Source organism: Ovis canadensis, chromosome 17 (assembly GCF_042477335.2).
Source record: "Ovis canadensis isolate MfBH-ARS-UI-01 breed Bighorn chromosome 17, ARS-UI_OviCan_v2, whole genome shotgun sequence".
NCBI classification, from domain to species: Eukaryota; Metazoa; Chordata; class Mammalia; order Artiodactyla; family Bovidae; genus Ovis; species Ovis canadensis.
In genome coordinates this window covers 68,325,327-68,350,915 of record NC_091261.1, presented here as the reverse complement: position 1 = coordinate 68,350,915, position 25,589 = coordinate 68,325,327, and the positions used below count along the sequence as shown (strand labels likewise).

Below are 25,589 nucleotides of genomic sequence, written 5' to 3'. Positions count from 1 at the left end.
CTGGTGGCAGGTGTACAAAATACCACGTTCTCCTTCCTTCCAGAATCTGTGCTGGTCTCAGGGGAGTGGGGGCCTGGCAGGCGGTCCCCTGGGGCACAGCTGTGTCTGCTTCATCCCCTGATGGGTGCCCCCACCACTGTTTGAGAGACATGTACTGAGTGCCTCTGATTTGCTGGACACCTGCTGGATGCCAAGGACGAAGACACAAAAGGCAGAGCCCTCACCTCGCTGTGATCCAGGACCCTCAGAGGGGTGTCTGCTGGCCAAGAAGCATCAAGGCAGGAGTGGGGCTGCTGGTCCACGGGGATGGGCTGGGAGGTGATGCCATTGGGATCCCAGAGGCTGAGGGCCCAGTGCGGGAGGCGGGGCTGGTGAAGGCAGAATGGGAGGAACTCAAGGAGCCCCAAGCCCTTGAGCATGGGCGGAAGGCAGACTAAGAACAGAGGTGCTGGGTGCAGGGGGCGGGCACCTACAGCAGACTACGGCATTCAGACTTTACCCTGAGTTTCCAGAGGATGCTAAGCCACAGAACAAGAGCCCAGGCACCTGGCAACTGAACGGACGGTGATGCAGGTGATGGAGCTGGGTACCTGCTGAGAGGCCCGCAGGTGCAGCACTCCTGGCAGGGAAGGGAGCTCAAGACACAGCTGGGAGAAGCAGGGTGACTGAGAGCATGCTGGTTTTGGGGGGTGCCCTCGAGCCACCCTGCCTCCTTCAGGTCCCCCCAGCAGTGCCAGCCTGGATGCAGACCCCAGGATGCCAAGTGGCATCACTGGGAAGGTCTTGGTGCCTCTCAGGGCCTGCTGAATCCTGACAGACTGACCAGGACTCAACCCCTGGCATCAGCCAAAGTCCTAAAACACAGAGGTGTGACCGACCAGACATAAAGGGGAGCTAAACCCATTGCTGCTAAGAGCTGCCGGTTCCACCCCAGCTTCACGTCCTAAGAAACCGCCTCCCGAGACTGTAACTTCCTCCTCCGTATGAAGATAATAATAGCACCGCCCACAGGAGGCTGTTCATACCATGAAAAACAATCAAACCCCATACACAATATGCATAATCGTCAAAACGTGGGAACCCCAACATCCATCCACCCGTAGATGGATGAGCAGAATGAGGCATCTCCACCTGATGGCATATCGCTCCACCAGAAGACCAGCGAAGTACTGATACTTGCTACAGCTTGGATGAACCTTGGAAACGTGACGTTAAGTGAGAGAAGCCAGACACACAAGGCCACTACTGCATGCTCCCTTTCATATGAATCACCCAAAGCAAGCAGATGCATAGAGACGGAAAGTAGGTTAGTGGTTGCCAGGGGCTGCCAGTTAGTTGGGAGATTAGAGTGTCTGCTGATGGGCAGGAAGTTTCTTTTGGGGGTGACGAAGATGGTTGGGAAATACAGAGGTGGCGGCGGCACACCACTGTGAAAGGGCTTAATGCCACTGGATTGTATGCTTTCAAATGGTTAAGACAGGGGATTCCCCGGCAGTCCAGTGGCTGGGACTTTGTGCTTCTACTGCTGGGGGCCCGGGTTCAATCCCTGGTTGGGCATCTAAGAGCCTGCAAGCTGCACGGTGCAGCCAAAATAAACACACACAAAATTAAAACATTTTTTAAATAGTTTAAGAGAATTCCCTGGTGCTCCGGAGGTTAGGACTCCACGCTCCCACTGCAAGGGTATAGGTTTGATCCCTGATAGGAGAGCTAAGATCCCACATGCCACAGGGCACAGCCAAAAAGAAATAATATAAATAAAATTAAGTGGTTAAGATAATAAACTTCATGTTATATGAATTTTGCCCCAATTGTAAAGGAAATTATATTACACACTCAGCACTGCATCTGGTAGGAGGGGCATGAGACCCTGGAGTCGCCTCGACTGTTATTATTATGCCCCCAAAGCACTCATCTCGTGGTACCTACTCAGCTCTTTAGCTGCCTCCAGGCTCCCAGGGAAGAAGCCGCCTGGGGCTACAGCCAAAGCAATGACTAAGCCAGGGCCTGGGGAGGGAGAGTGAGGGGCTGGCCTTCACAGCCTGGAAGGGACCCACTCTCACATGCCTGGCGCACACAAGATGCTTCAGTGGTGTGAGATGCCCTGCTTCTGTCCTCCACCTGCCGGCTACTTGGAAGCCACGTGCTGGGCGTGTTACAAACCACACCTCGCTGCTGGGAATTAAAAAAAAAAAAAAATGCACCTGGGAGCACGTGGCTTGGAGGAGGACGTTTTCAGACTCCATTCTAGTCTCCACAGCTGAAGCAGCCATAAGACTGATGGCTGGCCTTCCTCCAGCACCTTTAAATCCTTTCTACACAAACTCCAACCCACTTTGTAAATGCAAGAGCTGAGGAGTTCCCAGGAAAAGGTTGCCCCAGCCCTGCACCAGCCTGCAAGATGGCATTTATTTCAGGTACTGAAGGTCTTGTTAGATATTTGGGGTTGTGTTTGTTTGTTTTGTTTTTTTCCTGCACAGAAAGAATCCTCCAAATATCAGAACTGGAGGGGATGCTGGGAGAGAGTAAAGTGACATGAGTTTAGAAAACACTCTCCTCCCAGGAGAGACGAGACAGTTCTCAAAATCACATAGACCATGGCCTGCTCATCCACGCTCATCTTCCCACGGCTAGGGTCTGGCCTTTCCCGTTTGCCTTACAGCAGCAATCGTTAACTGCTGTGTCAGCATTTATGCAGAGGCAAGACCTAAGCCAAATGTTTGACACACATTATCTTCTTTAATCCTCAACACAGTGTCTGTCTCTTATGATTATCACACTCATTTTACAGGTAAGGAAACTGAGAGGTTAAGTCACTCGCTGAAAGTCACACTGATATGAGTGGCAGAACTGGGATTTGAACCGGGGTCTGTGACTCCAGAATCTGCTCTCGTGACCATCTGCGGTGCTATCTGCCAAAACGAAGAAATGACTAGGACAACAAGCACATTATCACTTACCTCGCTAAAGAGAGAAAGATGTCTCCATTTTAATAAAAGGACTAGGGCTTCCCTGGTGGCTCAGTGGTAAAGAATCCTCCCACCAAAGCAGGAGAGACGGTTCAATCCCTGATCCAGGAAGATCCCACGTGCTGTGGAGCAACTAAGCCCATGCGCTACAATTACTTGGCCTGTGCCCTCGAGCTGGGAGCCATGACTGCTGAAGCTCGAGAGGCCAGAGGCTGTGCTCTGCAACGAGAAGCCACCGCAAGGAGAAGACTGGGAGCCACAGCTAGAGAGCAGGCCCCACTTGCTGCAACCGGAGAGAGGCCCGCACAGCAGCAAAGATCCAGCACAGCCAAAAATGGATAAATAAAAATTATACTTTTTAAAAAAGGCTCAAGCTAAGGAAGAAAAACAACAGTCAATCAGGGGAGATTTGGGTACCTTTCAGAGCCTATAGGGAACTGGTTTTCAGATCTTTCCAGATCTATTTTCAGTTCCAGATTTACCAAAAGTACAAAGGTTTATTATGGTAGGACATTTAGTAAAGAATTCCAGTCCCATTAGAACTGGTCCAATGGTTGAGACTCCATACTTCCAATGCAGGGGGCACAGGTTTGATCCTGGTTGGGGAGCTAAGATCCCATATGCCACAGCCAAAAAATAAAACATATATATATATATATATATAAAGAAAAAAAAAACAACTCTAGTTCTTTCTACAAAGAGCTAACACAGACTCTCTAGTCCATTACAAACCCATGAAGCACTGGATTAAATTAGAAAAAAATTTACGGTATCACTAAGCTGGGAAATCTTCAGGTACTAGAAGCAAGGAGGGAACTCAGTCGCATTAAGAGAGGTGGCCCAGGGGTACCAGAACAATTTCGGGCTCTAACAGCTAAGTGTGAGGCGTCTAGCCCGCTGAGTAACAGCAGTGGCCTTGGGTCTGTATGAGTTAGAAGTGAGACTCCTAACAAAGGCTAGAGCACAAAGGGCTGCCTCTCCATGTAAGGAGGGACAGAAGAATGTTCCCACTGGCCCAGAGAATCAACAGGGAAGCTGACTCTGCAGAAGAGGTGGGATGGTGCAGAGCAAGGAGGAGGACTCTGTGACGAATCAAAACTCTGGGCCCGTGATATGCATGAGAGAAAAATCCAAACCTCTGTAGTGAAGGAAAACCAAATTGAGGAATTAATGTAAATAGTGTTTCCAGAACAACAAGTGCAAAGCACTGTGCGAGCCACTGCTATAGCCCTGAGCACAGGGTACTCTCATCCCGGGGGCACTTCAGCTAAGCTTATCTCTTTGGCCTTGGCATGAATGTGGAGATAAAGGGACACAGAAAGATATGAAAACCAGGGGCAAACAGCCCAAAGATGAGCTCAGACTCAAAAACCAAACTATACAAGCAAACCATCAGCATTTAGGAGAATCAGCAGACACAAATAATAAATGGAATGGAACTCCAAGAAGATGAGACAGCAGAAACTATAAATTATTTCAAATAATGTAAGAACAGTGCCCTATGACAAAAGTAGTGACTCTGAAAACCATACAGAACTTACAAAAAAAGCTAAGGCAGCAAAGTTGTTTAATAGATAAAGAGTGAATTAGAAGACAGACTTAAGTAAACAACTTAAAATACAGCACAGAGAAACAAAAAGCTATGAAATATGAAAGAAAGGTAAAGAGGTGTTCAGGACAGAATGACAGGGTTCATCACCTCTCTAAAGGAATTATTGAGGAAGAAGATAAGGAGAAAGGGGAGAGAGAATATTTTCATGATAGAAGACATGAGTTGCTTTTAAAATAATATAGCATCAACCATTCCCCAGCAGAATAAATTAAATCCACACCTAGACAAAAGCATATTAAAAAACAACAACAACAAAGAAAAAAACCACCCACAACAGATATTTTTAAAACACAGGGGGAAAAACAGATTTCCACAAAGGAATATCCATCAGACAAAAGAGTTGACTTTTCAACAACAGAAAACGACCAAAAACTTCAGTCCTGAGAGAAAACATGTAGCAATCTCAAATTTTATACCTAGCCAAAAGACCATTCCTATGAAACGAAATGTTAGTCTCTCAGTTGTGTCTGACTCTTTGCAACCCCATGGACTGTAGTCTGCCTGGCTCCTCTGTGCATGGGATTCTCCAGGTGAGAATACTGGAGAGGGTTGCCATTCTCTTCTCCAGGGGATCTTCCTGAGATCAGGGATTGAACCTGTGTCTCCTGCATTGCAGGCAAATTCTTTACTGTCTGAGTCACTAGGGAAGCCCTATGGGCTAGCAAAAAAAAGACATTTTCAGACAAAGCTGACAACTCAGAGACTGACTGCAAACGCTATGGAAAGGTGTGTTACAGAGGAAGAAAACTGAATCTGTAAGGAAGAATGGTTGCAAGAATTAATAGAGACTGCATGAAACAATAAAAATATAGGTTTTAAAAATAAAGACAAAAAAACTACGGAGTGATACAAATTCAAGTATGCTAAGGTCCCTGAAATTAAGAGACGCTTACTCCTCGGAAGGGAAAGTTATGACCAACCTAGACAGCATATTGAAAAGCAGAGACATTACTTTGTCAACAAAGGTCTGTCTAGTCAAAGCTATGGTTTTTCCAGTAGTCACATACAGATGTGTGAGTTGGACTATAAAGAAAGCTGAGCACAGAAGAATTGATGCTTTTGAACTGTGGTGTTGGAGAAGACTCTCGAGAGTCCCTTGGACTGCGAGGAGATCCAACCAGTCCATCCTAAAGGAGATCAGTCCTGGGTGTTCATTGGAAGGACTGATGTTGAAGCTGAAACTCCAATACTTTGGCCACCTGATGCGAAGAGCTGACTCATTTGAAAAGACCCTGATGCTGGGAAAGACTGAGGGCAGGAGGAGAAGGGGATGACAGAGGATGAGATGGTTGAATGGCATCACCGACTCAATGGGCATGGGTTTGGGTGAACTCTGGGAGTTGGTGATGGACAGGGTGGCCTGGCGTGCTGTGGCTCAAGGGGTTGCAAAGAGCTGGACACGACTGAGAGACTGAACTGAAGGTCCCTGATCATCAGCACAAGGGCAAGATAATGACTAACTTAAGGCATGTCAAAGATGGCAGACATGTCAAAGATGATATGAACTGCTGAAGGAGTTACAGAATACCCTTAAAAGGCATATACGTGGCCAGCTTCTGAAAGGTTTACAAAAATGAAAATGATTCACAGCTGCCAACAGCTACTGAACACAGATGGTGTGTGAAGAGCTTTACTCAAATTCTCACTTAATCCTCATAGCAGGCTTAGGACACATTTCCATTTTACAAATGAGGAGACTGAGACTCAGGGAGGCAAATTTTCTTGCTTAGACAGTTAAGAAGTAGTGCCATGATTCAAACCCACACCTATCTGCTGCTGGTAAAGGCGAATGTGGTGGGAGGCTAGTCTATGCCCACATGGGACTCTGGCTGAGGTCTCAGAGGTGCGGGAGAGGACAAGATAAGGGAAACCCTGAGAGCTACCAGGTGGGCGAGGTCTGTGAAGTGCTGGGTGCTCACCCGCAGTGCTTGGATCACTGGGGCCCTGGTATTGGTACTCGGGAGGTGGAAGGGATCCCCCTACCCTTCTCTTTCCATTGCTATATGACTTAGTCACACCAACCCTGCTGATGTCTCCTGCCTGGCCACCTGCCCTCCCTCCCAGAGGTACCTGAGCCCTGAAACTGCGCTCTCTCACCTCCCAGGGAGCTGTGCAGAGAACTGCAGGCCCACTTCTGACAGCCTACTGGTCCACAAAGATCACAGGGCTGGGACAACAAAGGGCCTTTTTGTCCTGGCCCTTAAGGTGGCCGCCACCACCAGTGGAAATCACCCACTTGACCTTCTGGTTTTATGAATTAATAATAAAGCTGGCACCGGCGACACGATGGCTGGCAGGCCCCGGGTGCCACATTCCTGTCACCTTGCCTGGCCTCTCCAGCCTGGGAAAAGGAGGCCCTACCTTATCTCCCCAAAGCAGTGGGTACCCCGGAGCCGAAAACACTGTGTTCCCTGGGCTTGAGATAATAGATACTGAAGTGCTTTGCAAAAGCAGCAGCATATTATCAACAACACATGAGACATTTCGTCTGTAGGACTGGGCCGTATGGCACATCTGATCAGTGATTAAGTTCCATGCTGCCTTCTGGGGACCATTAACTCACAAAAAAATTATCCTGCCAGCGTGGGGGTGGGGGAAGCGAGAAGGAAAGATGCATAAGGGATGTAATTACTACTAGTCCGTGGAGCTGGGAAGTGCTCACCAGCTGCTCTCATGCAGAGAAAACAGAACTATTTCTTCTGAAACGGGCGTGAGCCTTACAGTCAGACCTGTGAGGTCTAACTCCACAGGAGTTGGAGAGGGCCTCCTCTTCCCTAGTCCTTTCCACACCCCTCACACTGCCCACCACCAAGCTTGCCCTCCCTGGAGGATGGGTAGCCCACAGTTCTAGAACTTTCCAAATCACCCAGAGCTAATCCTACACATCTCGAGGTCCCATTGTCCCCTTGCCAACTTAATAAACAACTGTGTAGAACACTATTGACAGGGTTGTGGTGAGGTAACAGTTCCCTGGAAGTCCAGTGGATAAGACTCTGCACTTCAAGTACAGAGGTCCCTGAGTTCAATCCCTGGTCAGGCAACTAGATCACGCGTGCCTCAGCTAAGAGTCTACATGCCACAACTAAGACCTGGAACAGCCAAACAAGCAATATCTAAAAACAAAACGAAACAAGGTCATGGGTCAGCAGTGTCACGTCTCCCAGATAAGACAGACTCAGGGATCCTCACACTCTCGTCTATGTTATGGCACGTGGGACAGGGAGTTTCTCCTTACCCCCGGGGAAAAAAGGCCTGGTTTTGGATTTGGGTTCTACACACAACATCTAAGTCATCTTTTGTAGGCTGTGTTTTCCTTTTTTATAGAAGTATAATTGATTCATAGTATCAAGATCATGTTAGTTTCAGGTGTACAGCACAGCAATTCAGTTACACATATGCATCCAAGTAACCTTGAGCCATCAGCTGCATGCCTGAGCCTCAGTGTCCTCATCTGTAAACGGGTAACTAAAGTCCCACTGGGCTCTTAGGATGGGCGGATGATAGATGGAAAGGGCCCCAGAAGGAGCAGCTGTGAGCTCGGCCATAGTCCAAGACCATCTGGTCAACTGTCACATCTTCAAAGGTGTGGAACTGGTGGCGTGGAGAGGGTGTCTCAGCACTGCTGCACAGGGCAGACCCCACAATCACCTGGTCCTGCTCTGCAGCTGCCACGGACACAGGACAAGTGGGCCAGCTGCACAGAGTGGGCCAGAGCAGGGGTGCTTGTGGGTGCCCAGGAATCAGTTCCCTTGTACCCAGCCCTTTCCTGCATGTTTCCACACTGTGAGCACGCAGGGGTGGGCAGAGGTCTGGACACCCCTGCCTGACCAAGGGAGAGGAGGTTACTGAAGGCTGGGGCCACTCGGCCCTCCCTTCTGTGGTCAAGACCACTGCACCCAGGGGCCCTGAGAGCTCAGACGTCGGCGACCAGTCCTCCCATACGTGTCTGTTCCTCCCTCAGCAGGGAGCCACCCTTTTTCACTTTTCTAAACAGAATTATTCAGTGCTCAATTCATCTTCCCTCCCTTCTGGGGTCCTATTTACATACAGTGGACTGCACCACCACTGCTTTAAGAATCTCATGAAAGCCGAGGGCCCATGTCTCCCAGGGCCCCCAGGACACAATTCTGCACCCCATTTTTATGGGGGTTCAGAGACTCCTCAAGGATCCCAAGTTAAAACCGTAGGCTAGGACCTCCCTGGTGGCTCAGTGCTAAAGAATCCGCCTGCCAATGCAGCAGACACAGGTTCGATCCTTGGTCCAGGAAGATCCCACATGCTGCAAAGCAAATAAGCCTGTGTGCCATGACTATTGAACCTGTGCTCCAGAGCCTGGCAGCCGAAACGCTGAGGCCCGAGTTGCCTAGGGCCCATGCTCTGCAACAAGAGAAGCCGCCACAATGAGAAGCCTACACATTACAACTAAAGAAACGCCCACACAGCAATGAGGACCCGGCCCAGCCAAAAATAAATGAAATCAATTATTTTTTTTAATGAAAACAAACTATAATCTACCCCAGAGAAAATGGAAAGGGAGCTGGGTGGGTCCTGTTTGGCCATTTAGCTTCACAAGCCTGACAACAGGAAGGACACAGTGGTACCTGCTGGCCCGCCCCTACCCCTCAAGGCCCCTTCAGGAGGGCAGAGGAGGCATCTGCTGCTTGGGAGAAGTTGGTGAAGGGGCCGAGGCCACAGTCTGGGGCTTCCTGAAGGTTTTATAATCCAGGAGTATCGCCCAGCAGGGAGATTTTGGTGGAAAATGTACTGTGTCACCCCTAGAAGCAGGCCCAGGCCGCACAGGACTCCCTCATCTCTGGCTCCCTCCCCAAAGGATGACGTCTGGGGGTCAGACCAGAAACTGCATCCCGCCTCTGCTTCTCAGTGGCCTGTGGCCCTGGTCTGTCACGTCCTCTCCTCGGCCTTGACTTGCCCATCTACGGAACAAGGAGGCCACAGTGTCCCTGGGAGGATTCCATGAGCCGCCACGGGGGAACGTCCCGGCTCAGCCCGGCGTCTGGCAGATGACGGGTGCCCGAAAAACACTAGCTCCGGCCATCATGAGGTCTGAACTCCTGATCTGTGAGATTGTTTTTTCTTCTTCCTTCTGGCAGCTTCTTGGCATCTATATAGACGTGCCTGTGGAGCTGTTTTGGAGCCTGAAGGAAAAAAAAAAACAGACCCTTCCACCTTTCCCAGAATCCTACTCTTATTGTTTCCTTTCCAATTCCAGGGGCAGACACTGGGCGGGGGGACGGGAAGCGGGGCCACCTCCACGCCAGCTCCAGGTGGTGACGGGGGACACGTGTCTCCTAAGGAGCTTTTCCTCCCGTCCAGGGTCCATGTCACACCCTGGGACACACACGCTGGGCTTGACTCCACACCTGCCATGGAGAAAGGCAAGCTCACTACTCAGACACACAAAGAGGATGCCTTTGCTGGGGTTTTTAATAGGAATGTTAACCATCTAGGTAGTTGGCTTTGCTGGCGCAGCAAAGATGTTTGGGAATACTTGCTTGTGTTTTAAATCAATCGATGAGGCTCTTAGAGGAAAGGAGAGGTGGGTGTGCAGACCTGAGGATGCCCTCTGTGGGCGAGCTTGCACTCAGGCCTATTTTGGGGGCTGGCATGGCCCGGGCTGGCTGCTGGGGTGGTGCTAGATTTTATACCAGACACACGCTCCTGGGCTATACTGCTTGGGTTATAAAGTCCCCAGGGCCTTCACCTCCTCAACGTGAACCTCTTGTGTTCCCAGTGAGTACAAAGGTGAACAAGACCGTCCTCCTCACTCTCGAGGAGCTCCAAGTTTCGAGGGGGTGGCAGGTGACAAAGCTGACAATTACAACAGGCTGTGATGCTATTATGGGAGGCAACGCAAGAGCTGCTGGAGCGCTGGGGACTGGCATTTAACACACCAAGGTTGGAAGGAGGGTAGCCAGGGAAGGCTCTCTGGGAGGAAACAATAGCTAAGCTGAGCTCTGAACTAAGAGCATGAGTTTCATAAAGAGATGAGGAGAAGAGGAGCCGTGCTCCGTCTCCTGGGTGATGGTTACTGTCACATGCAAATACTGAATTACCTGAAATGGAAAGAGTGCTCCGGGGCACGGGGAACAGACTGTGCAAAGGCCTGGAGGTGAGAAAAACGTATGGCAGCCTGTTCCTACCCCTTTTGGGTTCCTAGAAATCTGCAAGGCGATGAAACAGTGAAAGCACAGTGGTGGCAGGACAGTGAACCCCGGGGATGCGGGGATCCCCTACTCCTCTGCTTATGCACTGTGGGATGGCAGGCAAGTCGCTTGAGCCCTCTGAGCCTCGGTTTCCTCATCTGAACTGGCCACAGTACCACCTTCCCTGGAGGATTACTATGAGGGTTCCTTGAGGGTACATGCAAAGGGATCAGGCTGATTCTTCCAATCAGGGACCATCTTGGTGCTCAGAGAGGCAGGGGTAACCTAGCAACCCCGTGGGCACTGCCTGTCCTTTGGCTGCCCTGGTCTGAGGCTCTGTTCCCTTCTCAGGGATGCTTCCCAAGGGTTCTGACGGGAACACTCCACCCAGCCCGCGGGATCCTGGGAGCTGATGTCCCTACACCAAGTCAGGCATTGCCACACACACATACATCATGTGGTTCAATCTATACCTCCACCCCAGGATCCAGGGTGCATTAACACTCAGAGAGGTAAACAACTTGCTTCAGGTCACACAGCTCTGAAGAAGTGGGACCAAGGCTTAACTCTTACTTGTGGCTCAGAGCGACCAGGATCTATCAATGTGTTTAAAGCAAGACTGAGAATATTAAATACTTGTTCTACATGTGTGCATACTCGCTCAGTAGTGCCTCTCTGCGGCCGCATGGACTATAGCCTGCTAGGCTCCTTTGTCCATGGAATTTCCCAGGCAAGAATACTGAAGTAGGTTGTCATGCCCTCTTCCAGGGAATCTTCCCAAACCCAAGGACTGAACCCAAGTCTCCCGAGTCTCCTGCACTGGCAGGTGGATTCTTTTTTTTTTTTTTTTTTATCCTTTTGTTTTTTTTTTGTTTTTTTTTTTGTTTTTTTTTGTTTTTTTAGTTTTTTATTTTTTACATTTTAAAATCTTTAATTCTTACATGCATTCCCAAACATGAACCCCCCTCCCACCTCCCTCCCCATAACATCTTTCTGGGTCATCCCCATGCACCAGCCCCAAGCATGCTGCATCCTGCGTCAGACATAGACTGGCGATTCAATTCACATGATAGTATACATGTTAGAATGGCATTCTCCCAAATCATCCCACCCTCTCCCTCTCCCTCTGAGTCCAAAAGTCCGTTATACACATCTGTGTCTCTTTCCCTGTCTTGCATACAGGGTCGTCATTGCCATCTTCCTAAATTCCATATATATGTGTTAGTATACTGTATTGGTGTTTTTCTTTCTGGCTTACTTCACTCTGTATAATCGGCTCCAGTTTCATCCATCTCATCAGAACTGATTCAAATGAATTCTTTTTAACGGCTGAGTAATACTCCATTGTGTATATGTACCACAGCTTTCTTATCCATTCATCTGCTGATGGACATCTAGGTTGTTTCCATGTCCTGGCTATTATAAACAGTGCTGCGATGAACATTGGGGTACATGTGTCTCTTTCAATTCTGGTTTCCTCGGTGTGTATGCCCAGAAGTGGGATTGCTGGGTCATAAGGGAGTTCTATTTGCAATTTTTTAAGGAATCTCCACACTGTTCTCCATAGTGGCTGTACTAGTTTGCATTCCCACCAACAGTGTAGGAGGGTTCCCTTTTTTCCACACCCTCTCCAGCATTTATTGCTTGCAGATTTTTGGATCGCAGCCATTCTGACTGGTGTGAAGTGGTACCTCATTGTGGTTTTGATTTGCATTTCTCTAATAATGAGTGATGTTGAGCATCTTTTCATGTGTTTGTTAGCCATCCGTATGTCTTCTTTGGAGAAATGTCTATTTAGTTCTTTGGCCCATTTTTTGATAGGGTCGTTTATTTTTCTGGAGTTGAGCTGCAGAAGTTGCTTGTATATTTTTGAGATTAGTTGTTTGTCAGTTGCTTCATTAGCTATTATTTTCTCCCATTCAGAAGGCTGTCTTTTCACCTTGCTTATATTTTCCTTTGTTGTGCAGAAGCTTTTAATTTTAATTAGATCCCATTTGTTTATTTTTGCTTTTATTTCCAGCATTCTGGGAGGTGGATCATAGAGGATCCTGCTGTGATTTATGTCTGAGAGTGTTTTGCCTATGTTCTCCTCTAGGAGTTTTATAGTTTCTGATCTTACATTTAGATCTTTAATCCATTTTGAGTTTATTTTTGTGTGCGGTGTTAGAAAGTGATCTAGTTTCATTCTTTTACAAGTGGTTGACCAGTTTTCCCAGCACCACTTGTTAAAGAGATTGTCTTTACTCCATTGTATATTCTTGCCTCCTTTGTCAAAGATAAGGTGTCCATATGTGTGTGGATTTATCTCTGGGCTTTCTATTTTGTTCCATTGATCTATATGTCTGTCTTTGTGCCAGTACCATACTGTCTTGATGACTGTGGCTTTGTAGTAGAGCCTAAAGTCAGGCAAGTTGATTCCTCCAGTTCCATTCTTCTTTCTCAAGATTGCTTTGGCTATTCGAGGTTTTTTGTATTTCCATACAAATCTTGAAATTATTTGTTCTAGTTCTGTGAAAAATGTGGCTGGTAGCTTGATAGGGATTGCATTGAATTTGTAAATTGCTTTGGGTAGTATACTCATTTTCACTATATTGATTCTTCCAATCCATGAACATGGTATATTTCTCCATCTATTAGTGTCCTCTTTGATTTCTTTCATCAGTGTTTTATAGTTTTCTATATATAGGTCTTTAGTTTCTTTAGGTAGATATATTCCTAAGTATTTTATTCTTTTCGTTGCAATGGTGAATGGAATTGTTTCCTTAATTTCTTTTTCTACTTTCTCATTATTCGTGTATAGGAATGCAAGGGATTTCTGTGTGTTGATTTTATATCCTGCAACTTTACTATATTCATTGATGAGCTCTAGTAATTTTCTGGTGGAGTCTTTAGGGTTTTCCATGTAGAGGATCATGTCATCTGCAAACAGTGAGAGTTTTACTTCTTCTTTTCCAATTTGGATTCCTTTTATTTCTTTTTCTGCTCTGATTGCTGTGGCCAAAACTTCCAGAACTATGTTGAATAGTAGCGGTGAAAGTGGACACCCTTGTCTTGTTCCTGACTTTAGGGGAAATGCTTTCAATTTTTCACCATTGAGGATAATGTTTGCTGTGGGTTTGTCATAGATAGCTTTTATTATGTTGAGGCATGTTCCTTCTATTCCTGCTTTCTGGAGAGTTTTTATCATAAATGGATGTTGAATTTTGTCAAAGGCCTTCTCTGCATCTATTGAGATAATCATATGGTTTTTATTTTTCAATTTGTTAATGTGGTGAATTACATTGATTGATTTGCGGATATTGAAGAATCCTTGCATCCCTGGGATAAAGCCCACTTGGTCATGGTGTATGATCTTTTGGCAGGTGGATTCTTTACCACTGCGCCACCTGGCAAGCTGCTTGTTCTAAATATTTTGCATATATTCACTCATTTAATCCTTCCTAACAACTCAGAAGAAGGTATGACCTCTATTCTGACTTCACAGTGCATGAAACTGAGGCACTCAGGGCATGAATGACTTGCCCAAGTCCACATACCTAGCAAGACCCCTTAAATCAGGCTCCCGTCCCAACTTGAGCCCTATGTCCGTGTCCTCACCTCAAACAAACCTCACTCATTGTCTTCACTCTGTTCCTGCCAAAGGACCTTTGCATTTGCTGCGCCCTCTGCCGCCAGTGCATTTCCCACTGGTCTTCACACAGCTTGCTCCTTCTTATTTGGGTCTGCTCCATTATCACCTCCTCTGAGAAGCCCTCCAGGTTGACCCTAAAGAAATGTTTCCTTGCCCCATCCCAGCTCTCATGCCATTGGGTTGTACCTTCTTCCCAGAACTACGGATTGATTTATTCATACTGTGCGTCTCCCCTCTGCAATATCAGTCTCTCGGGTCTGAATGGGTAAAAGAGCTCAGACCGTGCCAACCCTTTTCACAGAAATAGGGGAGTTTTCCACCTACTTAAAGTTCAGATAACAGAAGGCAGGCGTTCATCCATCTCTCTAGTCTGATCTCAGAACACCCCTTCCTGGCTCTCCTCTGTCTCCCCTCTCTCTCTGGGGTGTGAAATCTGAGTTCTGAGCAGCAAGAAGGGAAGCCATATCTGGGAAAGCAACAGAGCATGGAACACTCAGCGTCTGTCATCCCTGTAGGAGGCTGGACCCAAGAAACTGACAAGATTCCCAGCATGCTCTGCGGCCTCATCACCTGTCAAACTGCACAAGCAGATGGAATTCCCCCAGACTGCCTGGCGTGGGGGCTGCCTGAGAGACTATAGCCAGTAGAGCCCACACTTCCTGCAGAGATCCCAGCCTCAGAGAATCCTACTTCTATCCATCCAGACTCCAGGCAGCCAGCGGGCACTCAAGAAATACAATAGAAACAGGGGAAGCCCAAGAAAGTCAGGTCACGGTCCTACCTCCTCTCTCACGTGAGCCTTGGGGATGAACTAGACTTTGTAAAACTTTCTGAAGAAATAGTCACACATGATTCAAAATGAAAATGTAAAAAAGTTAATAGTGAAAGGCTCACTCCTCCATCCCTTCTACCAAATACCCTGGTAAGTATTCATTACTCTTCCTTGATGCAAATGAAACAGTTACCAAAATATACTCTTACTTCTCTTTAAAAAAATAGAAAGAAAGAAAGAAAGGGGTTCCATATTATGTATATGGACCACACCTTTTTTTTTCCCTCCCATAGAAGACAGCTCTATATTTGTACACAGGAAGGTGTCTGTATACACGTCTGTGTACGTATGTACCTGTATACACACACACAACTAATTAAGGGCTTTCTGTAATTTTCACCCAATTCTTCTGGAAAGAGGTATTTAGATTGGGGGTCAGGAGGGGTCATTTTTCAGTCCAGGCACAAATGGCCGGATGGCTCCCTCCAGCTGATCAACCATGGACTTTGTCTGCATTAAACTCCAGGCAGGCACCAGGAGCCTGCTGCCTGGAAATAACATCTGTGGCTCCCGTTTTCATGACCATCTAGTCCGCCAGATACTAGCAGAAATCCCATTCTAGAAAGAAATAGAGACTCAGAGGGGTAAAGTGACTAGCCCAAGGTCACACAGCCAGGAAGTGGAGCTGGCAGGGATCAAACACCATCTGCCCACTGTCAAAGCCAGTCTGCCCACTCACCTAGCCTTTCGTGGTCCTCAGTCCACACTCCGCTTCACAGCCTCGTAACAGAACCAGCGGCCCAGAGGTCATGGCCTACGGTCAAGTTCCCAGCCCTGCAGGACTAGGGCGGTCAGGCGCTTCCGCCATCACTTCCCTGCGGTCAGCTCGGCCCGCAGCCCGGCCTCCTGGTGCGCCCTGCACGGGCGGACGCTGGGCGCGCAGCCTCTGCGGGGCCGGGAGTCCGGGCCAGCTAGAGGAAGGTCGCCGGGCTCCCGCAAAGTGCTCCTCGGGCGCTGCCTCGCTTAATCCTCCCAGTTACCCATGGAGCGGGACCCACCTGAACCCATTTCACAGACGGGAGGCGCAGAGACCTGCGCAGCCGCCAAAGGTCACGCAGCCCGGCTCGTACCCAGCTGCCGCCGATTTCAAAACTTTCCTCCCCCGGCGCATCGCGAAGCCAACGACTTTCAGGTGCGGTGCGCGCACAACAGCTGAGCGCGCCCGGGCGCTCGCTCTCCCGGGCGCCTGCTCTGCCCCGGGCGGGGAGAGCCAGGACCCTGCTCCCTCCCAGGTCTGCAGTCCCAGGCGGGGCTTACTGTCCAACTCCTAGGGCGCCGGGGCACAGCGGCCCCGGCACTTACTCAGCATCGTCGCAGCCTGCAAAGCGGCCGGTGGGGAACCCATTTGAAGGAAGGGGAGACTGAGGCGCCCAGAGAGCCAGCTACTAGCCCAAGGTCACACAGTGCGGGGGCCCAGAGCCGAGCGGCCGGCTGTGGGCTGGAAACCCCAGGGTCAGCCGGCCGGCGGTCCCCGCCCCTGTCCTCGCGCGCGCCCCCCGCGGGATACTCACAGCCGGTCTTGCCCTCCAGCTCCCGCACCTCCTCGGACGCGGAGTGGGCAGCGCCCATGGTGCCCGCGGCGGGGTGGGGTCCCGGGACGCTCGTCCGTCCCAGGCCCTGGGCTGGCGTTAGCTGCGCCGCGGCCGCACCAGCCTCGGGTCCAACACCGGTCGGGACGCCAGGAACCGGTCTGAGCCGCGGGTTCCGCGTGGGGCGCGAGCGCAGCCTCTTATAGCGGCGGCGGGCGGAGCGCCACGGTCCTAGCGCGCGCCGGCTTCGCGCACGGCCGAGAGTGGGCAGCGCCCCGCCCCGGACGGGGGACCCAGGTTCCTCAGTCCTTGCAGCAGCCGCCGTGCTCATCCCTTCTGCACCCGTGCCGGCCCTGGGAAGAAGCAGGTATGAGCAGAGTTGGGGTATACAGATAGGAGGGATCAGAACGAATGGAGGTTCCAAGCCCACGCCCACCCCCACCCGGGTTCCACTACACCTCCCAATTCTCAGAAAGGAAACTCCCTGGGAACAGTGAAGAAGGACAACGTTAATTAGCTCTACGGTGAACAGCAATAAAGACAATATGATAATAATAATAACAATCCAGCTTGAATGCACATGGAGGGGGTGCTTTGCTTAGCTTATTCCAGGAGAGCCCAACATGATGAAGTGGACACCCCCACAGATAACACTAACTAGTCCTAGCCGCTCAGCCTAGTAGCTTAGGGTGGGGACCTTCTCAAACTTGAGGTTCAGGCACTCAGGCAGCGCCCAGGAGGCTGCATTTCAACCTGAGAATGCAATCATGGGAGAAGTTCTGACTTAGGCTGGCTGTAGGGAGTTGGGTTTCGTTAGCCAGGCTGGTTGACCCCAGCCAGTCCCACCAGCTGTCTAACTGTGACTCCTCCTTAAGATGGGGATAATAATAGTTGATGAGAACCTCCATCAGAAGGGCCTGGCCTGGGCCACAGTGCAAAGGCAGTCGCTGTGGAATCATGTCCACTTCACAACAAAGGAACTGGTTCTCAGAAAGGTCACACAGCCAGGGCAGAAATTCAAAGTCAGCATATTCCCGATCTCAAGCCCAGACCACTGCACTCCACGGTGCCTGGTGATGTGTGTTATTAGCATGTATTTGGGGGCTGTCCTGGGTGCCAGGCTCTGTTGATAGTGCTGGCTGGGGGAGACTTGAGCAGGCCCACTTACATCTATGTCATAGGAGGCTGGGGAGGGGGTGCTCAAACCAACTGCTCATACGTGCAGACCACAGGTCCAAGCTGAGGGTCACAGCCCTTTCAGAGAAGAGGAGCTGTTCAGAGTCACCAAGGAGCTTCCTGAAACCTACCAGAGCAGAGAATCAGCCCCCGCCTGGTTGAAAATCCAGCTCCCTTCACACTCTCGTTACTCACAGAGCAGGGGCTGCACCTGGAATATGCATTTGCCAAAGCTCGGCAGGGCTGAGATCTCACCGAGCTGGGGAATGTTGGCTGCGGGGCATCAGCTGGTCCTAGCTAAATGGAAAGTCGCCTGGGAGGCTGCACGTCAGGTCAGGAGGAATCTAGAAACCCAGGCTGCCCTCTGGAACAGGAACGGGGTCCCGGGGAACCTTGGGAATTACCCGAGGCTGCCGGACACAGTGTTGTCCTGACTTAAGATATCTGTTCCTGGAATTTTATTCTATTGAATTATCCAGTGATTTTATGCTGGGGCTTTTTGCTGGGGAGAGAGAAAATGATGTTCTCATGCATCTCCTCCCCTTGGCACGGTTGCTCTCAGAGCTGGTTCAGTGCAGGTGGGTGGGGGTGAAAGCCCTGGAACAGTGCCCAGGAGCAGGGAGGGTCACATGGCTTTGCTCTGGCCCTTGGGAGACTGCCCAGAGACCCCCCCCAGTGTATGGGGTGAAGGGAGGTGGTCTTTATTCCATCACCCGTCTACATGGTCAACTTCATCTCAAGCCCCGCTGGCCACTGTCAACTCCTAGACAAGCATTTGTGCTGGTCCCTTCTGCCTGAAACTCCCCTCCCTTCCCTCCTCCCATGGCAGGGGCTCCTGAATCTCAGTGTAAACATCACCTCCTTGGAGAGTCCTTCTCAGGGCCCCAACCACTGTTCTGGGTCTACTGCCAAACATGCCACCTTCACCGGCCAGCAGGAGCTGGGAGGCTGGGCTATGATGACCATGGGAAATGTACTCCTGATGGCAGGGCTTGGAGGAGTCAAGAACTCCTGGCACCAGGGAGGCAGTGTGCAGGTCTGCTTGTTCATTCATTTATCCACTACCCGTTTGTCCAGGGCCTGCTGTGTGTAGGCCTGCATGGGTCCTGGAGCCATAACCAGGAGTAACTGGGAGCCATACTTCTGCTCTTGAGAGAGTCCTGGAGGAGTGGGAGGCGGACACACAGGAGGTGACAATGCGGCAGGGTAGACGAGGCCCCCGCAGATCGGGATTGGCCCAGCCGGAATGGCCCCTGGAGAGATTCTGTTACACCCTGAGCTGAGCTTTGGGGAACCTGTGACTGTCCCCAACTGTGCTCCCAAAGGGACACGTCAGAGGCACATACGGCTAGACAGGTTTGGGGGCCCTGCGGTTACCCACCCTCTGCCTCGGCTTTGCCTTGTTCTCTGGCCGTGATGCCCACACACCGCGGGGCTCTCTGCACACAAGCCTGCTGCCACTGCTCTGGGACGTCAGGCCTTTAATTCAATCCAGCTAATGGCGTCAGAGCATGCAGGAGGCCTGGAGTGCTGCATGGGGTCTGGCTGGGCTGACTGGCTCTGTTGTCTGGAGCCCTGGAAGTGGGGGCGCCCCCTGTGGCAACCTTTATCCTCCCCCTCACTCAGCGTGACCTTCTTCGGAGGGCCAGGAAAACACTTTGGTCACCAGGCAACTGCCTCTCTTCTCCCAGAGGAGCTGATTAAAAACAGCGGTGGTGAGAACAACTGGTACCTGTGAGGCCACGATGGGCAGCCGAGCCCAGGGATGGCGAAGGCCGTCCCCGTTCACCTAAGTGAAGCAGACCATCGAACCACTCGTGGGCAGGTGGCCTTGCTCCCTGGGCCTCGGCTTCCCATCTGCAGAGTGGGATAACAATGGTGCCATCTCACGATGCTTGCATGGAGTCACACACGTGAAGACTGCCTGACACAGGAAGTGGCATCCAGCGGGGTGCAGGCGAACAGGCTCTGCGGAAGCAGACGGGAAGCTCGACTTTACAACCTTGTCGATTGCCCTCATGTATAAACACTCCCACCACAGTCGATGTCAAGCTACCAGTAACTGAACAATGGGCTTGCAAAACTCTTGAATGTTTAATCATTTGTTCTCGCAAGCTGGTCTGAGATAACTCGGTACACCACTACACAGTCGGCTGTTATGATTCATACGTTCATCTGTCCAGTCATTCATTCATCCACCCATTTGCTACAGAGTGCTGGGCATTCCGTTACTAGAGCGAGGTCACTGGTCTCTGACCTCCAAGTCTGGAAGGAAAGAAAGAGGAACAGACCATCACTAGTGGGTATCCAATACAAGCCCATTCTATTCATGGGAAAACCAAGGTGTTCAGAATGGGTGGTAAACCAGAATCAGTGCACATATATGAAACTGTGTAAACGGCAGTTCCTATAATTCACCTGTACTGCCCTCCTGTCTCTCATCACTTAGCTTGGGGGATCTCCCAAGACCTGGCAATGTTCTGGGAACAACAAAACACTTTTCTTAACTTGGGGACCACTGACCCTAAGAAAGCTACTGGGATTTCAACAGCCATCTTGCTTGGCCTTTGACTTAGAGAACATCACACCTAAGTCACTTCAAACAAGGAAGGAAGTGGTGCTCTCATAAAATACATCCAGGAAAGGAACCCCCAGAAATGGCTACACCAGCATGTCGACTCTGAAACAATTTTCCTCTTACCCTCATTTAAGTTCCTTACTGCTGCTAAGTCACTTCAGTCGTGTCCGACTCTGTGTGACCCCATAGACGGCAGCCTACCAGGCTCCCCCGTCCTTGGGATTCTCCAGGCAAGAACACTGGAGTGGGTTGCCATTTCCTTCTCCAATGCATGAAAGTGAAAAGTGAAAGTGAAGTCACTCAGTCGTGTCCGACTCTTCGCGACCCCATGGACTGCAGCCTACCAGGCTCCTCCGCCCATGGGATTTCCCAGGCAGGAGTACTGGAGTGGGGTGCCATTGCCTTCTCCGTAAGTTCCTTATACTGGTCTCATATATCTGGGCCTCTTGGTTTCAGTGTGAATGGAATGAGAGAAGAATCAACCCCAATTTGCATTTTGAATTAAAGTTGGCCTTTTGGTTATCTGTTAAACAATCCCTTCTCACCCAAGGCACCTTAATCTTTGAAGCTAACCTTGGGTGACAGTGCCCTGTAGGAGATGGATTCAGATCTGAGTTGCATCCAGGGCCTGCCACTCCCCAGGTAGAGTGTGGCCTTGGGTTGGTTCCTTTGCAGCGCTGAACCTTGATGTCCTCTTCTGTATAATGGGTCCACCATCCCATCTCTATAAATAGGATTCAGCAAGGGGGTTTCATGGCTGGGGTGGATCCACTGGGGGTGGGTGCTGAGCAGGCCACCTTGGCGACCACAAACTTGACCAGTCAGGCAGTACCGCTGGCTGGGATCCTACCACCTGGCTCATCTTAGCACCTCCCCAGCCAAGGGGAGGGCGTAGGGGCAGACACAGCCATCTCTGTCCTCTCCCCCTCCATCCTCTCACTCCTGGAGTGGCTGAAAGTACAAGCAGGACCCAACTGAGGGCGTGGGAGGTAGGGTGATAAATATATGCTGGGGTGCAGAGCTGGTGCAGTCGATAATTTGGAGCTGATTTGGGACAGGATGGAGCAGGTACCTCCCATCTGGGCCAGACGGAGGGCAGAGACAGGCTGGGGCGGACGGGGTTGAAGGTGGAGGTGAGAGGTAGGCCCAGGTGCCCTCCCTGCGTTCCCCTCCCCAGGCTGTGCTGACTTGGCAGCACCCGGGGCGCTCCCGCTGACTGGGCATGCTTCCCAGATGTCCACCCGGCAGTGTCCTCAGGCTGCGGACAGCAGGGATGGGAACCGCATCCAGCTCTACCCTTCGTGGAGAACGTGGATGTGAAGCAGAGACAGGCGGCTCCTCGGCTGCTCTTTCGAGACTCCTTAAGTAGAGGAGGCATCCCCTCTGCCTGAGAGACTCCAGGGCAGGGTCGGGGATGGCTGGGAGAGAAAGGTGCTTTGGGGGCTTCTGGGTTCCTCGCTGCATGTAGTAGAGGCAGGTGAAAATCCTGGGCAGGGTTGAGTGTTCTGACCTGGCAGAGGGGCTGCTGGGGGGAAAAACGTGGGGAGAAGGAGCCCCCCTCCTTCTCCCACAACAGAGGGAGCCGAGTTGAGGGCGGCTCCAGGAGGGATCAAAAGGCCCCTGGGAATTGACTAGCTCGAACCTTTCATTTTCACCAGGGAGGAAGCTCAGAGAGGTCAAGGTCACGGGGATCTAAGGCCCAAAGAGGGAGGGCGTGCAGAGAGGACCACGGGCCTCAAGCCCAACCTCCAGATATCACAGGGTGAGGCCTGGGGGTCCTGGGGAGGGGGCGGCCGGCGCAGACAGCAGGGAACTCACCTCTGTGGAGCCCCTGGGCTTGCCGGTCAGCAGAACAGGAGAGCCCTTGCTGGGCGGGGGTTCAGGAGAGGGGCTTCTGGAAAGAGCCATCCTTCCCGGGAGAGCTCGGTCACCCTGAGCCCAGGGCAGACGGAGGAGGCACAAGTGACACAGCGCTGGGGCTGCCCCGAAACCCGCGGGGCTCAGGCACTGCCCCGTGCCCTCGGGGCTGAGGAGCCAGGACCCTCCAGAGGCTTAGGGTGAGGCCTGGGGCTTGGCTGACCACAGAGGCCCCTTCCCCCATCTGTCTTCATGCTCAGACTGAGCCTTTATTTCCTGCTCAGGAAGGTGCAGACAGAGGACGCATCGCTTTGGATCACCTTCTTGACATTCATAAGTCAAGAGCAGAATTTTCTCGAGATGCAGAGATATAGATTTAGAAACAGCAGCGCAAGGCTACAGTCTCTCCGGGGAGGACTTGGGACCTGCAGGGCGGCCCTGGCTGTCGGGCGGCCAAGAGACCAGGTGCAGAATGAACCGAGGCGGTGTCCTCAGATGTGGCCGCACCTCTGAACCACCAGAGTGTGTGCGTTTAGCTGCTCAGTCGTGTCCGACTCTTTCGCAATCCTGTGGACTGTAGCCCACCAGGCTCCTCTGTCCATGGGATTTCCCAGGCAAGAATACTGAGGTAGGCAGCCATTTTCTCTTCCAGGGGATCTTCCTGACCCAGGAATCAAACCATCTCCTACAAGGGCAGGCTGGGTTCTTTACCAAGCCACGTGGGAAGTGTTGAAAACCCCCTAATGCTCAAGCCACACCCCAGACCCCAGTTAAAGCAAGCTGGGGACGGGGATCTGAATTTTAATCCCCCAGGTGATTGCAAGACATTACCAAGTTGCAGGCGCACTGTCTCCACCCTAGCTGTGGTGACGTACAACTGGGGAGGTTATCGCCTGCAATCAGAATCCCTGGGGGGTGCCCAGGTGTTGGTGTTTTTATAAAGAGTGGAGTACGATGACCCACATGGACAGGGCGGTGTGACTCCTGGGCCACCTGGGTGCACAGGTGCGCCTGTGTTTTCTTGGAGAGTCCTGGGAGCATGACCTTCGGCTGAGACCAACGCTTGGCAGTTGTGCAGAAAGACGCAGCTCGTTAACTCCGCATCCAGAGACGAGAGCCTCGAGGGCTGTATCACCAGTGCACCCAGGGACGGCTCACAGGTGGCACCATGCTAGCCCTTCTCCAGGGCCGGTCACCTAACCTCCGCCTCTTTAACCCAGGGAACATCTGGGGCCTCCCAGGGAGAGCTGCTCTCGGTAGGGACAATTCTGGTTAAGGAAGCCTCAGGAACGTGGGGAGAACATCAGGGTGCCCTTGGGCAAGTCCTCTCTGGCTTCAGTGTTTGTTTTTTAAAGAGACTGACTTGCCCTTTGCCCCTCCTTGAAGGAAGAGGGTGAATGCTTGGGGCTCTCTGAGGGTCAGATGCAGAGTTTTTAAAAGATGGTTTCTCCAGCCCCTCCTAGATGTCAGAAGACAAAAACTGAACCTCAGAAAGGGGGAAACTGAGGCTTGGGGTGGGGGCTCAGTTTTGTGGAGCCAGGGTGCAAGGTCAACAACAGATGCAGCCACAATAACCCCAAAGATGCCCCCGTGGACATAAAGTATGAACCGCACAATTTCACGCACAGGCCTGGCGCGGTCAAGATGCAGAATGTATACAAGCAAACGCCCAGTTACTGCGCAGGAGCGCCGCAAGACGTAATTTTAAAAGTGTATTCTAAGTTGGAACTTCCCTTTTCTCTCTCCCCTCTAGTACTTCCACTGAAAGCGCACAGCTCTTGGCGAGGAGCCATAGTTTAACCTCAGTTTGACTTAATCTTTGTACTTTCTCTCTACCCAGAATTTACGAACTTCAGAAAAAGTCAGCAGTTACCTGCTGGGGCTTGGAGCAAGCTCTGGAATGGAGTCCTCCTTCCCTTAAACAGCAGGAGTTCCCACACTCGGGTGCGAATGAGAATCCCTTTGCGATGGGCTGGGCTGGGTGCCTGGGGTCTGCACGTGTTAGAGGTCCCTCAGGTGCCAGTGAGGCTGGGGGTTGGGGGGGGGGGTCCTGGCAGGATGGAGGCACCTGAGCCCTCTTGCTGCCCAGGAAGCATCAAAATCCAAAGCGGCCAGGGACCGCCATCCTCTCCCCTGTTGACCTCTGCTGTCCGTCCCCAGTCTACTGGTCAGGTGGCCAGCGTGCAGCCAGCAGTGGAGTGGTGAGGCGGGAAAGTGACAGGTTAGATCGGCTTCTGGACATTCAAAAGTCAAGAACAAATCCCATCTTGGTAATCACCTGGCCCTGTTCCAACACCTTCATTGAATTCCCCAGGCTCAGCGCATCCCTCTGGAAGGTGGCGGGGCGGGGGTGGGGGGCAGTGAGGCTGTTCCGGCAGCTGTTATCCCCCACCGCCCCCCAAGATGCTGCTGCTCTGCTCTGAAGTCACCAGAAAACATCTCCCGTCAGGTCTAGGCAGCTATTCTTAGTCTGGAGAACACACCTACCTCTGCCTGTTAGAAGTCTCTAGACTTGAGCAGGCTTTTTATAAATCACTTAGAAACTTGCTGCCTGCCGGGCGCTGGTTAAGTACTTCTTTCTTGTACGCAGGATGTTCACCGTCTCGGGGTGGGCGCACCCCGCCCCCTCCCTCCCCCAGGAACCTTGCAGACAATGTCATTACATCAGCAGCGATCACTTCCAGCAACTGAACTTGTACGAAGCCCCCTTCAGTACTAGCAGCAAACAGGGGGTGTGTTCTGTGTGTGGAGCAGCATGTGAGTGATTTCAGGGTACAGAGCGGCTGGAAGACCTGGTTCAAATCCTGCCTGCTGGTCATGTGACCAAGAGGAGTTCACTTTGCGTATCTTTGCCGCTGGGGACCCAGGATGCTCACCATCGCCAAGGCGCTGGGCTGCTGTGGAGGTGCTCCCACTGCTGGCGCTGCTCAGCCGTGTCTGACTCACTGCGGCCCTGTGGACTGCAGGCTGCCAGGCTTCTCTGTCCGTGCGATTTTCCAGGCAGGAATACTGGAGTGGGTGGCCATTTCCTACTCCAGGGGAACCTTCCCTCGCCAGGGGATCGAACCCGCGTCTCCTGCACCTCCCTGCATTAGCAGGTGGATTCTTTATCACTAGTGCCACCTGGGAAGTCCAAAGTGAAGATGTCTAGACCTTAAACATCGAGTCTTGGAGCTAGGTGAGCCCTCGGGGATCTGCTGCTCCTGACGCGAAGGTGAGTAACATGCTCCACGGAGGTCCT

General features: G+C 51.3%; 1 protein-coding gene across 2 annotated transcripts in view; it reads right to left on the bottom strand.

Annotated features, from left to right (window-relative positions):
• The window catches only part of TESC (tescalcin), a 69,155-nt gene extending 48,254 nt beyond the window's left edge, over positions 1-20,901 (bottom strand). The window contains exons 1-3 of one of the 2 annotated variants that reach the window (XM_069557575.1): positions 20,615-20,901; positions 19,646-19,881; positions 16,720-17,090 (exon numbers count right to left, since the gene is read on the bottom strand). In XM_069557575.1, coding sequence (XP_069413676.1) covers positions 16,720-17,068 — 349 coding nt within the window. In that variant the 5' untranslated portion in view covers positions 17,069-17,090; positions 19,646-19,881; positions 20,615-20,901. Of the gene's footprint in view, positions 1-16,719; positions 17,091-19,645 lie in introns of both variants that reach the window. The other variant, XM_069557577.1, reaches the window with a different exon arrangement.
• Positions 20,902-25,589: the final 4,688 nt, after the last annotated feature.